This window comes from Cyprinodon tularosa, unplaced genomic scaffold (assembly GCF_016077235.1).
Source record: "Cyprinodon tularosa strain WSP-4 unplaced genomic scaffold, ASM1607723v1 ctg35, whole genome shotgun sequence".
Taxonomy (NCBI): Eukaryota; Metazoa; Chordata; class Actinopteri; order Cyprinodontiformes; family Cyprinodontidae; genus Cyprinodon; species Cyprinodon tularosa.
The window spans coordinates 1,339,975-1,355,038 of record NW_024039063.1 but is presented as its reverse complement, the minus strand read 5'-3'; the positions used below and the strand labels follow the sequence as shown (position 1 = coordinate 1,355,038).

General features: G+C 38.1%; 1 protein-coding gene across 1 annotated transcript; it reads right to left on the bottom strand.

The window, feature by feature from the left end:
- Positions 1-5,118: 5,118 nt before the first annotated feature.
- LOC119789857 (prostaglandin E2 receptor EP4 subtype-like) lies at positions 5,119-8,033 on the bottom strand. The gene is made up of 2 exons (XM_038295027.1): positions 7,010-8,033; positions 5,119-5,962 (listed from the first exon to the last, which is right to left on the bottom strand). Exons 1-2 carry the CDS (start codon positions 7,868-7,870, stop codon positions 5,636-5,638), a joined length of 1,188 nt encoding a protein of 395 aa, XP_038150955.1. The 5' UTR covers positions 7,871-8,033; the 3' UTR covers positions 5,119-5,635.
- Between the last annotated feature and the right edge of the window lie 7,031 nt (positions 8,034-15,064).

Sequence of the window (15,064 nt, the reverse complement as noted above, 5' to 3'; positions counted from 1 at the left end):
TTGTGCTTTCTACATTTGGTCACTTAGGGGTCGTACTTGAGCAGCATTTATATCGTATCCTGTGTTTATGATGAGGTTGGCTCCCAAAATACAGTTGGAAAGATAAAAAAAAAAAAAAAAAAAAACTTGGCTTCAGTTTTTTGATGCCAACAATTAGTTTTTGTGCGTGTGAAGCTATATAGGTGTAAAAAACTCTTGTATTTTTTTTTCAATTTAGTTTTCTTTTCTATGTCATCTTGAAGAATCTTTACAGAGACAATTCAACCAGATCATACAGTCAGATTGGTCCAAAGAGTTCTAAGAAAAACCAGATAATTGTGTAGTAGAAGTGGTACCCAGGTCAGCACCTTTAACATTCTCCAGAAAACAACTGGTGTTCGATCCCCTTGTTAGCCCAAGGTAAGAATATATGAAGTTGATTGACTGGGTTGAATACCATGCCTGATCAATTATTCACATCCATTGTGACATCAGAACTACAAACTTATTTTTGTAGGATTTTATGGAGTAAACTATTATGATTATAATACAAAGCAAAATGGTAGAACATTTAGTTTCATTAAACATATAACATATTAAACAAATCTGAAAATAGTGGTGGTCATTTCTAGTCAGCCCCTAATTCTTTAATATCACTTCATAAAGTCCAGTGTAGCTGAGTGCCTTCAATACTCCAAGGTTTGTTAGAGACCAGTGCTGAACAGACAGCGTCATGAACACTAAGAGTCAGACATGAAACAGTGCAGAGGTTTGAAGGACACATTTCACAAGTAAATATATATATATATAAAAATATACATAAAACTCTTCCTCACCCATCGCGGGCGGTCTCCCTTTTATCCTCCAAGCTCGGGTCCTCTACCTGAGGCCTGGAGCTTGAGGGTTCTGCACAGTATTTTTGTTGTTCGTAGAACTGCACTTTTCTGGACCAAGTTGTCTGATGTATTTCCAGGGATTTGCTGTACTACTCCTAAGGTTTGGGGTTCACTGCCACGAGTGCCCCAATGACCATGGGCACCACTGATGCCCTGACCTTGCAGGTTTTCTCCAGTTTTTCATGTTCCTTTTTCCTGATGTTGCATTCACTTGGCATTGCTATGTCAACCACAGTGCCTTTCCTCTGCTTTTTGTCCACCCCCACAATGTCCGGTTGGTTTGTTATTACCATTCAGTCGGTCTATCTGGAAGTTCCGCAGGATCTTGGCTCGGTCATTCTTGAAAATCTTTTGAGGTGTTTCCCACTTTGACCTGGGGTCCTGTTTCCCTGTCGCCATAACAATTGTTTTGTACCTGGTCAATCTCAAGTTGTGAGAGCAGCTGGCATTTATGAATGTTGGAACATTGAGCTACTGGTTGTTTTGCTGTGAGTGTGGACTGTGGGTATCAAAGTGACCATTTCTTCCCCATCCTTCGCATGTACCCCCTCTGACAAGGGTTACTGGAGTAGTAGCATTCTAACAGAGCCCTGTTCTCGCATCTTGCTAATTTCCTTCTTGTTCCAGTAGCCTGTTTTTCACCAAGGTACTCTGGTTCCCCAGCACCTGATGCAGATCTTGTCTGGCCGGGCATGTCATTCATTCCTCTACCTCATCATTGTATGAGGCAGGCATTAGCATGAAGGGTCTTGGCAGCTTTGTTTTTTTTTCCCCCAACAGGGATTTGAAGGGTAGCTTTTTAAGTCAGAATTTGAGCCAGTGTCTGGGTTTTAAAGATGTAACAAGTTTTGAATGTTCATGGGAAACAATGTTCATGGGTCAATAATTGTTCTCCACAAGCTTATGATTTTTTGGAAATCCCTGGTATAATTTGCAACAAAAGTCAATTTCAATTGAAGATTGGTGAGTAAGGGAGTAGTTTCTGTTAATGATTTATTAGACATTGATGGTAATTTTATAACATTTAACTAACCCAAATAAACATGACCTTAGATTTCCTGAATCACAATATAATAATATATGGAAAGCTATACCACAGCCCTTAAATGCAACAAATTAAGATCACTCTATTTAAAGTTCATCACATTTCTTAAGCTTCCATAATTACCCCCCCCTCCCCTTTTGTGTTTCTAACTTGATAGCCTAATGCAGAAACTGAGGGTGATTTTCAGCACTCATTTAGGTTTTTTTACTGGTCCATTTAATTGATTCGAAGAAATATTACCTATATAAGACACAAAAACACAAAGTTTTCTTGCTAAACATGAGGCTTAATCATAGGTTTCAGAAATATAAGAATTTCAATAGACACTAAAATAACAATTTAAATTATATTCTGTCAGTTAAATTTGAGTAATTAAACCAGGGTTTCTTATAAAATACCTCGCTTTGTATATTTGTGTTGTTCTGTTCTTCTGCTCCCCAGTGGATGACTTGTTCACTACTTTTTCTGGTAATTTTTATCAGAAGAAGTTGCTTGTGAACAGAATACTTTCAAACATGCAAATGAGTTTAAAGCAGACCTGTTTTGGACTAAAGATCAGGTGCTGTTGAAGACATTGATCTTTTATGGCAGACTGCTTATTATGGAGTGCGCTCAGTTGTACCAATAACAATAATATTTAGTGCAGCTATTTATTGTGGTCTGGATTTTAAAGGGGGTCATTTTATTTTCTGTACTGTAAATGAATAATATTAGGTACTTGCAACAAAGTTTTCACCCTTTATTCACTGACTTTTTTTTTTAAACGAATGCTGTTCTACTTTCTATAACAAGGTTAAAACAAGTTGGTGAGTAGAAGCAACCTTTGTTAGTATATGGATACTGATTAATCTGACTTCTGAATATACCTTATAATTCTCTGGAACTCTTGACGCAAACAACATTGAGCATTCTTGGTAATAATCTTTATTGACATTAGGCTTTAGCAGCAGGTTTTGGTCAGTGCGTTGGGAGATATGCATGTCTTAAATGTGTTTTACAATAACATCCGTACCAAAGAAAAGCTTTATAAATATGAGAGACGTGAAATGCATTTTCTTTTACATGGGATGTTCCAAAAGGGAAATGAAAACACTTAGCATCAAACTATAAAAAAAATAATATTTGATTAAAAAATGAATAATTGCCATCATTTGTACTTAATCAGTCTTCAGGATTCTTACCAGTAGGCCATCAATTAAATGCAATTTATTTACTTTCTTTTTTGTGAAGCTTGGACGGCAAGACCCAAGAGGTACAACAGTAAGTGTGTCATATCATATCGTATCATACATATTTCATATCAAGGAAAACCAGCTCATTGTATTGAGGCATTGACTTGCAGGACACGCTTCTCCTGGACCAGAATGTGGTGACAGCTGATATTAACATGCATTGTATCATTGATTCTTCAGCACAAGCTTGCATGCAGGCATGGAGAGGATAAATACATTTTAATAGGAAGACACCCACAGCAGAACCAGGCTCAGTGTAAGTGTCCATCTGCTTAGGCTGACTGAGTTTTCCAGAAGCACTGATTTATTAATACTTCCTGGATTAGAAAAGGTAACGGTGAACTAGCTCCATGGGTAGCTCTGTCTACGAAAGAAACAGTTAAGCATCTCTGAGACAGTTTTTATGTCACGTTTTTCCTCAAATGTTTCGTATGGAGATTGAATTCCTGGTTTGATTGGCTCTTTGCTCTAAACAACTGAGTGTACCAACTGAACGGACCAGCTACAATGTTTCTTAAATTTCTGTAATTTTAAGAAAACCTTTTTGTATTTCCTGTATAAAATTGTGAGTTTATTGACATTTTCCACTTTGTTTTTTGTTCATGTTTTGCTTTTTAATCTTTGACCCTTTTGAACCCTACAAGCATGTTGCAAAGATTAAAGACATTACGTTACATGAATAAAGATTATTTTCAGAAAGAATTATCTGTTCTACAGCTCTAACCCCCCCCCCCACCCACCACACACAAAAAACATTAATAAAAGGTTTTAATAAAAAAAAAACTTTAAAGAAGTTCATATGTAAAATATGGTGTCTGAAGGAGCCAGAGACTTGTCATAGAGGTGGCTAGGCAGGGTAAGCTGAAAACTGCCAAAAACAAGTTTAGGGTCAGTCCTCATTAATCAAACTGTACCACCTAGAAATTAAACAAGCAAAACATCTATATTTTCTAAATATAAATATTTTCATTGAGATATTGCTTATAAAGCTATGCACATTTTATACATCTATGCTGTCTAAATCAGTAATGAATCTGCATAATATTCACATTGAATGGGTTGAGCAGTGGTTCATCTGTAGATACTCAGAACTTTCTCTTCTCCACCATAAAGCTGAAAACCTAGTTCTAAAAAAAGCATGAGTTTTATTATTATTATCTAATGTTAGTATATAGATGTAGTTAATTAATCAATTACCTTATTTTTTTTTTTTTTTTTTTTTACAGTGTGTGGTTTATATAAGAACAACAGAAAAAATCAAGTTAGGACATTTCACCTGAGTGTATCACTGCTGCCACCCTATGTTTTACAGGGGAACTGCTTGTTCTGCTCTACAGTATATCAAAATAGGTAAAGTTTTCCAAAGGCCAACCGTGCCCCCTTCTAGCTCCGCCTCTGACAAGCATCAACTATTACCCACCCTTAGACCCTCCACCTGGATTAGATTTCTCTCAGTAAAATTCAAATAGGCTCTTTCAGGATCACAGGACAAAGAGCTGACAATGTCTCCTTCTCATGCCTGAGAGCCAATAGGCTCCCATCTTCACTCAGATCTTCAACGAGTCTTTTGAGCTCCCTGAGCGTCTGTTATGCTTCAAAAGTTCCCCATTCATCTCTTTCACACCATCTTGCGATTAAATGACGTCTATGGTAATAAAATCATTTAAGGAATTTTTGTTTAAGCATCTGTAGTTCATCTCAGGCCCCCTGATGGATTCCCTCCCGTTTGCCTACCAAGCAGACAGAAGTAAACCTGGGACTACACTTCCTCCTATAACTTTGAACAGTCATGGAAGCAGACAAGATCTTGTTTGTGGACTTCAGCTTTGCCTTCAACACCATCAATCCAGACACTGCCCAGCTCACAGTTTCTGTGGATCACCAGCTTCCTAACTAATTGGCAGCTGAGGGGCATCTCGGGTTGTATTCTCTCCCCATTCCACCTCTTAATGACTGGACTTCTGCCAGGAGGCCGACATGAGACTGTATTTTTTGCAACAACCTAAGAAGCTAACCTTCTATAGGAATTCTTATTCAGACTTTTCTTTTTATTGCCCTTTGTGGAAATAAAACTGAAGAGGTCCAAAGTCCAACAAACAATCAGATCTGTGGAGAGCATAATAGGGGATAATCTTCTCCCCAGTCTGGTAGAGGTCATGTCTGCACAACAGAGTAACATTAACAAAGACATATCCAGCACAGAGACAGTTTTTCCTCCAGAAAGTCTCTCCAACAAAACTTAGAATTCAGAATGTCCACGTTAACATTACTCACATTTGTACATTTGTAAATATTTATATATTTAAAAAATATATATTTTTATAATTTCTTTTGCATATTTATACTTCATCTGTCTGCATTAATGTAAATAAAGCAGATTCTGATAATAACTGTGTCTCTAGTCACAGTATCGAATTTTTATAGAGAGTCGTTCTGCTTCCTTACAGCTGCTTGTAACTAAAATCCACTGATTCTGCAGAGCCTCAAGTCTGGCCGAGGATCTCAGCGTTAGATGGTGTGAAGCTGACAGAAGCAGGCAGCTGAGTGATGATGTGTGCATTGCACATCAGCTGAATAAACACGCGGTTCTGCTTCATGATCTCAGGACAGAGCAGATCACTTTGAGGAGAAGGCGGGCAAATAGTGGTGGGGCTGTCGCATCTCCTGGATAGACTGAGCAAACGTCGAAACAGGGATCTCCTGAGGAGGATGTAGATCCAGGGGTCCAGGATGGGGTTCAACGAGGCGATCCGGATGGCTGTCAGATCTGCCTTTTGGTCATTCTGGAAGCGGTTGGCAAAAATGCGCACCTGAAAAAGCAGACGTAGACTTAGACAACTTTTTATTGTTATTTTGTATACACAGGGTGTGTACAAAACGAAATTTTGTTTTGCACCGCTTTCATTACATTTCTATTTTATCAAGTGCAGCAGTGATTCAATGGCAACAAGTTTGTGTAAATAATAATGCCTAAAAAGAGCTTGAAACAATAACATTGTCCTTTATCCTACATAACATAATTTTTAAAGTATATACAATTTTAAAGGTTTAACAAGTTATTCTATTCGTGTGACCAGCCTCAAAAAGACATTTCTGAAGGGCATTAGTGATTAAAACCCAAATTATCACATGAATTTAGTCATTTAGCGTGAAACAGAGGAAAATTTGCTTCTACACATTTTGCTTCTAAGGAGCTAAATTTGAAGAAATAAGACTCAAAAGAAATTCTAATGATGCTATGCGCTGGAACAGAAATGGTTACTGATAGGTCCTTTGGATCTATTTCATTTATTTTCTTTAAAAATGATGTTTTACTAATTATTTAAAAACAATAAGGTGATAGCTTCAGTGTTAGTGAGATAGGATCCCAGTTTTCATCTGCTAAATGTTTTTTTTTTTTTTCAAAACAAATAAGAAATACTATAATAATTTTTACAGCTGAATTTATCAGTTTTTCTTAAGTTCTAATTCAGATTTTATAGAAAATTGTAATTTTAACTTAAATTAAGTTAAAAATATTTAAAATTCCTAAATTATGAATGTATATTGACCTTACAAAAATAGATTTTTTATTAAACCTAATAGAATAGAAATTTCACTTCATGCAGCTCTCTTAATATATTTTATTCCCTCGCCCTGTTTTTTATTTCATGCTTTTCTGTGCCCCCATTAAAACACTCTTGCCCCCTGGTACATTTGGTCTAGAACCGCCACTGTTCCCATCAAGTTAAAAATGTCAGAATTAGCATTGAGGTTCAAACTTTATAGAGTGGTTTTACGTAAGATGGGTGAATGCAAATACACCCCACACTGTTCAGAATGTATGAGTAAAAATGGCTGTTTCAATAATTCCTCACCACCAAGGGAGCCGAACAGGCCAGGACCACCGCGGAGGTCATCACCAGCACTGCGATCATCTGCGTCTCCGCGGCCGTGGACAGCGCCCTCCACCTCTGCCTGACGCTGGCTCTGCTAAAGTTCCGCTGCACGGTTCTGCGGCGCATCAGCAGCAGCGCTCCGCACACCGCCAGATTGAGCGCGATGGTGCCGAGGATGAGCAGCAGGCTCACGGCCCCGTACAGAACCGCATAGGCTGCAGCTACAGGCTCGGGGGTCTTCCAGTCAATAAAGCACCAGGTTTCGGGCGGCTGCAGCTCGCTCCTCGATATGCCCATCATGGGGAGGCAGCAGAATAAAATGTGACTGATGTAAATGAAGAGAAGGAACTTTTGCGCAAAGCGGCTGTCCACCCCCCACCGCTGGTATCTGTAGGGACAGCAGATGGCCAGATACCGTTCTGCTGCCATGGTGCAAATGATGCTCAGTCCGGTCAAACCAAAAAACAGCAACAGAAAGGAGTCAAACTCGCAGACGCGGTGGTCGTGCAGCACATGGTGGTCCATGTAGTTGGCTATTGTGAGCGGGCTGGCCAAACAGGTCCCTAGGAGGTCCGTCACAGCCAGACCGCGCACCAACGAGAAGAAGGCGGAGGTCTTTTTCTGCTGTCGGGACACAGAAAGGACAAGTATCGCGATCAGATTCCCAATGGCCCCGCCAGCAAACATAAAGATTGGCAGAATGATTTCACTTGAGTTGTCCAGCGACTCGTTGATAGGTACAGACCCGTGCGTAAAGTTCGACATCTCCACTGTCAAATAAGTCCGCCTCAAGCTGGCGTCTGTTATTTGCATTGGTCTGCTGGGGATCTGGGAGCGCATTTCCTCTTTATTGCAAAGGATGATAAGGAATCAGCAGGGGGATGTAGTGAGGCAAACCGAACCCCTCTGCTTTCCAGTAATCCACATGTTCTCTACTAATATTGGGGCGCACCGCTGTGGGCAGGGAGGGGAGGAGGTCCCTGATCTAGGGCGCAGATCCAACCAATGATGGATAGTATGGAGGTAGAAAAAAAGAGTGTCCTCAATCTTTTCCCTTAAACTGTCTGCCTGTGCTGGCGTCATCATGGACGTGTGGTATTTGCCACAGTCACAGTGGGTCAAGTTTTCTGACTGATGAGTGAAGTACAGTAGAGAAGCAAGGGGCTTCATGGGACTTACTGACAGCAGAGAAAAAAACATTAACAAGGCTTATAAATACTTATTGTAACAACAACAAAAAACCACACTTGTTATATAATCATACACACATGTCGGCAATAGCAATATATTTCAAAGTGTGCAGCCACAAAGAAATCAGATTAATAAAACATTATGTACCCCTGCTATTACACCCCTTTCCTCAATACATTCCAAATTGTTCTAAATTTAGAGCAGCTGCAGGAACTGTTAAAACCAAGCAACAACCTTTAATACCTGTGCAAAGTGTTAAACTACTAGGTTAGACGTGATTCAGTGATCACATTTAGCCTCTTATAGTGATTCAGAGATAACTCTAGTTTAAACCAAAACAGTTTAAACTCGTGGAAAAACATCCGCTCCTTGAGCTTAGACAAACAAAATAGTCACATTTTAGTGCATTTGGCTAAGTTTTAGTAATTTCTAGTTTTCTTATTATTATTTTTTTTTATCTCCCAAGTTGTGCTTAAATGTTACGTATGCTTTATACGTGTGGCCCAAGTTCTTTTAAAGAATAACTCATTCTAGAAGTTTAATCTGTTTTAAACTTTCTCCTCGATGCTGCAGACTTCCAAAGCTTCCAACCAGCATTTTTTCCTTGTCGAGGCTGATAAGTCTCCCATGAAAAAAGCTGTGCTCCAAAAATTTGGTGCATAACTTTGTGTTGAAAAAAAAAAAAAAAAGCGACTGCCTCTGGACAGTTGTCAGGTACTACAGGGAACAGTGGGTACAGTGGGAACATAGGGGATGTCAGTGATTCTACTGCCATTACACATTCATTACAGCCTGACTTGTGTTTACATTGAGGAGCACCAAAAAGGGCTCTCTGTCTGCAGTCAATCTTAAAAGACCAAAACAACACCTCTCAGAGAGATGTGTTGCTGCTCTTCCTGTCAGCTGTGCAGCAAAAGAAGCTGGCAGACTGTAAACAGCAGAGTGAGACCAGGGCTGGGAAGCTCCAACCTGACTGGAATATTCTTCATTTCAAGGTGAATCATGGGAAGTACAAACCCCCTCGTGTTAGTTTATAGTGTTATTTGATAGTTAAAGGTACAGTGTTCTCTTGCAGTGTTTAACTATGTCAAGCTATAATGGTGTGCTCCTGTATGACTAATAAGGCTCAAATAACATCCTACATTTATCCCTAAAAGGTCATTATCGAAATATGTTCCTGGTTGTTAACGTATCTGTACCCTGGTCTGAACAATCCAGCAGTATTCCCAAAACAAGTACAGGAACACATCTTAACGGTCAGAGAGAAAGTTTAAAGCAGGGTGATGCCAAGCTTTGAACATCTCAAAGAGCTCTGCTCAATGCTCTTATTCTGAGACTATGGTTGTTGAGTGGAAATAAAAAAGGTGGACTGCTCTCTGTCTCACTGTAAAAACATTATAAGGTGCCAAAGCATGCCTGGAGGGGATTCTTTGTGTATAAGAACATGTGTGTGCACCAGCTCCACCAGTGCACCGGTGAGCCCCGACGCCAGCCAGCGGAGGGAGAGCAGGACGGGGGGAATGGGCTCCGCACTTAGCGGAGACTTGAGATGTATTTGGGAGAGGGTGCGGTTGAGACCCCAACCTGGGAAAGAAAAAAAAAAAAAAAAAAAACACACCATCTCAATCATGCCTTCCCTCCCTAGTGCCCCCACTCGTACCACAGGAAAAAAAAAAAAAAAAAAATTGAATAAAATAATAATAATAATAAATAAAGAAAATAACAACGCAGACACACATTCACACATAACACTCACATCCAATAATACCAGGACCAAAAACCCGGTGACACCGGTGGTCGGTCCCGGGACTATCGGATGACCCCATAAGTGAACCTAAAATCCGGATGTGAGGGGAGGGGAGCGGCGACACCGCCACACCAACCCATCTCTTTCCTGCTTTAAGCCCGGCCCCCCACCCCGCACACGGGGTCACTTTAGTTTATTCTTTGTCAGTATTTAATAACATAACTCAGGTCTCTTAAGTTATTTTTCTTTAAAACAATTCTGTTATGGTTAAAAAAGTTGGTTAAATAAAGATTTAATTCGAAGTCTGTGTTTGTGTTCTTTATTAAAATTAAATCATTTAGCAATATCATAAAATATATATATATATATATATATATATATATATATATATATATATATATATATATATACATATATATATATATATAATTTATCGACGATCAGAGTCTGAGTGATGTTTTATTTTGAAAAATATAAAAAATTGCGGTATTCTCTCCCAATTACATCAGTTGGTGCATCTGTGCCTCTTGACACAGGTTAATTCAGTTCAAGACTCATCCTATCTATAACATCCTATCTTTGTGAAGCGGGATTTTCTGCGGTTACAGCGACCAAATCAAAGCTACGGAGCAGACTGTCGTCTGTCATTTTCTCCGATTACGCCTAGATGGGACCGGCTTGTTGTTTTATTTTTATGCTGTTTGTATTTGATTTTATGCCAGTCATATCATTTTACTTGATCGTATAAGGAATAAGACGCTTTAGTAAAATTGGACTAAGAGTCATCAAAATAACTGATAAAAGAAACTACTACAATGAAATGGTTTGACTGCTTTGGCTTTTTTGTATTTATTTCCAGTCCTTCAAGTGTTTTCTTATAGATATTCTGAATTTACAAGCTGTTTTAAAGGCACACTAGTTGTTGTTAGAAGAGCTCTTCTACACTGGCACTGAAAACATATTTTTAGGTTCAAATAAAGGACCACCCATAGGGGGTGGGGTGGGGGTGGGGGTGTTTGAGGGGTATTGGGATTTGAGAGAAAGTAGGAAAAGCTAAACAAATAAACTTTGCTGTTTCCTGGAATGGATTCAAGTTGATCTCTCTTGGGTCTTAAAAGTAGAAGGAATCCAAAGACTTACATGGGTTATGTAAAATACAAGCAGAAGGCTGGCCAGTTTTCTTTCAATGGTTTGAAAAGAATTTAGAAGTGAAACTGGTCTAACTGCCACTAATAATAATCAACCCTGTGAACGGTCTAACCTTTAAATCAGAATCTAGCCTAAATTAAATGATCAACTGACTTTTACCCCCAAACATGGTGCGTGCAATGGAATTCATTCATCAGAGATCAGCCCCCTCTGACCTCATTATACACAGTATTTAACTTTATTTTCTTCCACAGTTTTGTGCAGCAAGCTAATAAGGCTGTTAAATTTCAAATAAATCCTTCGTTGTTTTCAGGGCAAAACTGGACCTCAAAGTTGCAGGTTTTACTGAAGTCCCCTTTAAGGGGTCCTTTGCTCCTGGAAAATAAATCTGATTATTAGTTACTGTAAGTCAGGTTGTTTGAAGTCTGAAGAATATCTGCCTGTTGCTGAATAGTAAAGGCAAGACAAATTTTCATAGGGGTCAGACAATGTTTAAGCTTTAAGTATCCTCTTTTACACTCCTGTGTCTGATTTCCTCCAAAAGCTACTGACTGGTGACCTGAGGGGTTAAGCAGATACCAGCAAAAGCAGATGTAAACAACATATTTTGAGTTTAATTGCACTACTCAATATGAAGAAAAAAAAGCAAAACGTTTAAAAACAATTATTTAGGAAAATTATATAATTGAGTATACAGTATGGAATGCAAATTGTGTTTATCCAGAAAATAAACTCCCTCATATGTAAAACAAACATTCCTATTGTACCATGCCACTTCTTGGTACACAAAAAAGAGGAAAAATGGATGAATTACTTTTTGTTTTCTAATTGATGTAATTCTAGTTCCATTGTTTTGTTGTTGTTGAGTCCTGCTGGCTTTTTGTGCTCACTTTAATTGTATAGTTAGTTTGTATTTATCTAAAGCATTAAACCACAAAAACCTCAGTTATCTTTTCCTCATGAAAATGCATTAGCCTGACCAGATAGTATATCTTCTGATAAAGCATTTATTCTAAGGAAAAGCTAAAGGATATAGGCCAGATTTACTCTGGAAGCCTTGCTGTATCTGTATCTGGTTTACTTCCTGATATAGGGGGTATAAAACAACTAATTATAGAAAGTAAACTGTAGATCTGTAAATGTTGGAAATACCTTGGAAAGAAGTGTCAGTGTTTTTCCGGACTCTTGTTATCACTGGCCTATAAGTTTACACATTTCACTAATATATTACTAATATCTATGTTTCCTCTTCATATCAATGTTAAAGGGTGGTGAATAAATAAGGATGTTAAACGTTAAAAAATCTATAGCAGTGGTTAGGAATGCTTTTGTGACACTCTTTGGTGCTCCCATATTTATCTTTAAAACAAGATATTTTTCTCCTGATAATAGTTTTAAACACACCACGTCTATTCTCTTGTTTCTTTCAAATTGAACAGTCACAAAGTTGTGAAATTTAACTTCATATCAGGGCCACCTACTTTAACTCTGCTTTAATGGTCCAGAGTTTTATGTAGAAATCATAACGCTTTATCTCTTTTATTTTGATAATCCTTCCCTGAGCAGCCACATTTTAAAAACATTGATCTTTTTTCTCTTTTATTTGTGGAGGTTTTGCCATAAACATCCACTTGTCATGGATTAGTTTGTGGTGCAGAAATTATGACCAAGATATCATAATTACTAATTTACGGAATATGCTCAGAGGGGCTTAGACCAAACATTCCTGGTCACCCAACTTAAAACCAAAAGCAGTATATCCAGGCCACACTGGGGTAGAAAACCTCAGTAAAAGTCCCAGGCAGTTAAGTCATTCCCTTTTTGTGTTTTTTTATGTACCAAATTAACCTCAGAATAACTGTATTTAACTGTTTCAAACATTGATACTAAGGCAAGTAAATGCAGTTAAAAGTTATTCAATATTTCCTAATAAGCAAAAATAAGTGGTTTGAAGTTGCTTGAAAGTCTGATTATCAGAATCAGGGACGCTGTCAGTTAGCCGCCAGAATGCTGAACAGATTTATTTACATGACTGTCCCTGTCCCTAACATTGTTAGTATGTATTATTTTAATGCTATACAGAAATTGACATTAATGAAGTTTTTTATGATCCTATTTTGGCTACAGGTTTTATGGTTGTATCCTGTAGGACCGAAATTCTGGGCCTTTAAAGAAGTCTTAAAATGTCCTAAAGTTATCTTAACAATTTTATTGAGGTTAAAAAAATATTGGTCTTCTATCAATCTTTCTATCTCTGATGCTTACAGAGGCTACCATGACTAAAATCCTTAGGCTGTTCAGTTCGTGGTATACAAATATTTCTTCCCCTGTATGAAGATTTCTAGACTTTATACTAACAATGCAGTGTCTATTTTCTTGCCTATTATAGGATAAGATATACGCTCTAGTATTTTTGCACATAAAGGAAAAGTAATAAAAGGGAGCTTCTTGAAGTTGTCAAACCCAGAGTGGATGTAGCTGTGTCTTAAAATCACTTTTTCAAACCTTAAAATTACATTTATTCATTGTTTTCTGTTCGAGACCAGGTTTAAAAAAACAATCAACCAGTTCATTAGAAAATCTGAGCCTAATCCCCAGCCAGACTTTTCTGTAAGTTCTGGGTTATCCTAGGTGCTTCCAGTATAGAAGAGATAAATAATTCATTTAATGAGTTTTTAGTGATCCGAGGCGTTCTTAAAGAAGAATTCTGTAGTCACTTTTGTGAGTCCTGGATCTGCTCCAAGGACTCCTACAGGAATTACCCCAGCAGAGATGTCCATTAACCTCTTCCTCTCCGCTTAAATATAACAGTTCTCTTCTCTTTAAAAGTCTAAACCCTGGCTACCCTGCACAGGACCAACACTTAATCAATTCACCGATTATAAAAAGTAGCAGAGTTGTTTTTGCGATTGTTTCTGGGAAATGTGAGAGCAATCTTCCTAAACATACGATGAGTCATCCACAACACATAAATATATGTCTCAGCCAGACAGGATATCACATATGGGGCATGTGTTGTAGACAGAAATCCTAAAAAGATCTTCGACTGAACTCAATCCATAGCCAGGATTTTCTGTGATTCTCCAGAAACTCACTGCGGCCAATATTTAGTTTAAAATGTTTTAATTTACTTTAATGACTGTCACCAGGTAACAATGGTTGGGCTACGTTTTTCCCCAGTGTCAGATCTCCTGGTGAGCCCTTCATCACATGCCAGGTAAAGCTCAAAACTCCAGCGTTAATGTTGCTCTGTACCTGCTGAGTTATGTTTTCTTTATTTTTCTTTACCTCCACAGATAACAACTGAAAAGACCAGATAATACAGAAAAGAGCACAACATTTTAATTACTTAAGGTACCAATGAGAGAAGATTTTCAGAGAATCTGTTTCCCTTTCCCTCTCTCATCTGTGTCGCTGAGCAGTGCTGCAGAGGGCAAAAGTTTGGTTTATTTCCCTTCTCATTTTGATGATTTTGTGGATTGGGTTGCTAGTTCGTACGTACTGCCGCCATAGACAACCCTTAAAAAAAACCAAAAAAACGATAAAAATACAAAGCTGCTTCCATGGTTTAATGCAAAGCAGCATATTCTGAAGCAAAATTCTACGAAACTGAAGAGAAAATGGCGCTATACATGCCTACGGGAATCCTACCTATAATCAGGAAAACCAGAACTGTAACACCAGAATGTCCACATTGTGGGACAATGAAGGGATTTTTTATTCTATACTATATTCTGTTCTATTTTTATTCTATTCTATAGTCTATTCTATATTTCTCCTCATTGATAAAGGGGAATAAGGATAATCCTTTTTAATACAGTTGCCAAACTTACCCAGAGCCATAGCTCTGTTGAACCATCCATCCCACCTGCTCTTAGCAGTAATGATTTTATGGGATTCTTTATAAATAACATTGATTCTATCAAAAATATGATCATTAGCACTCC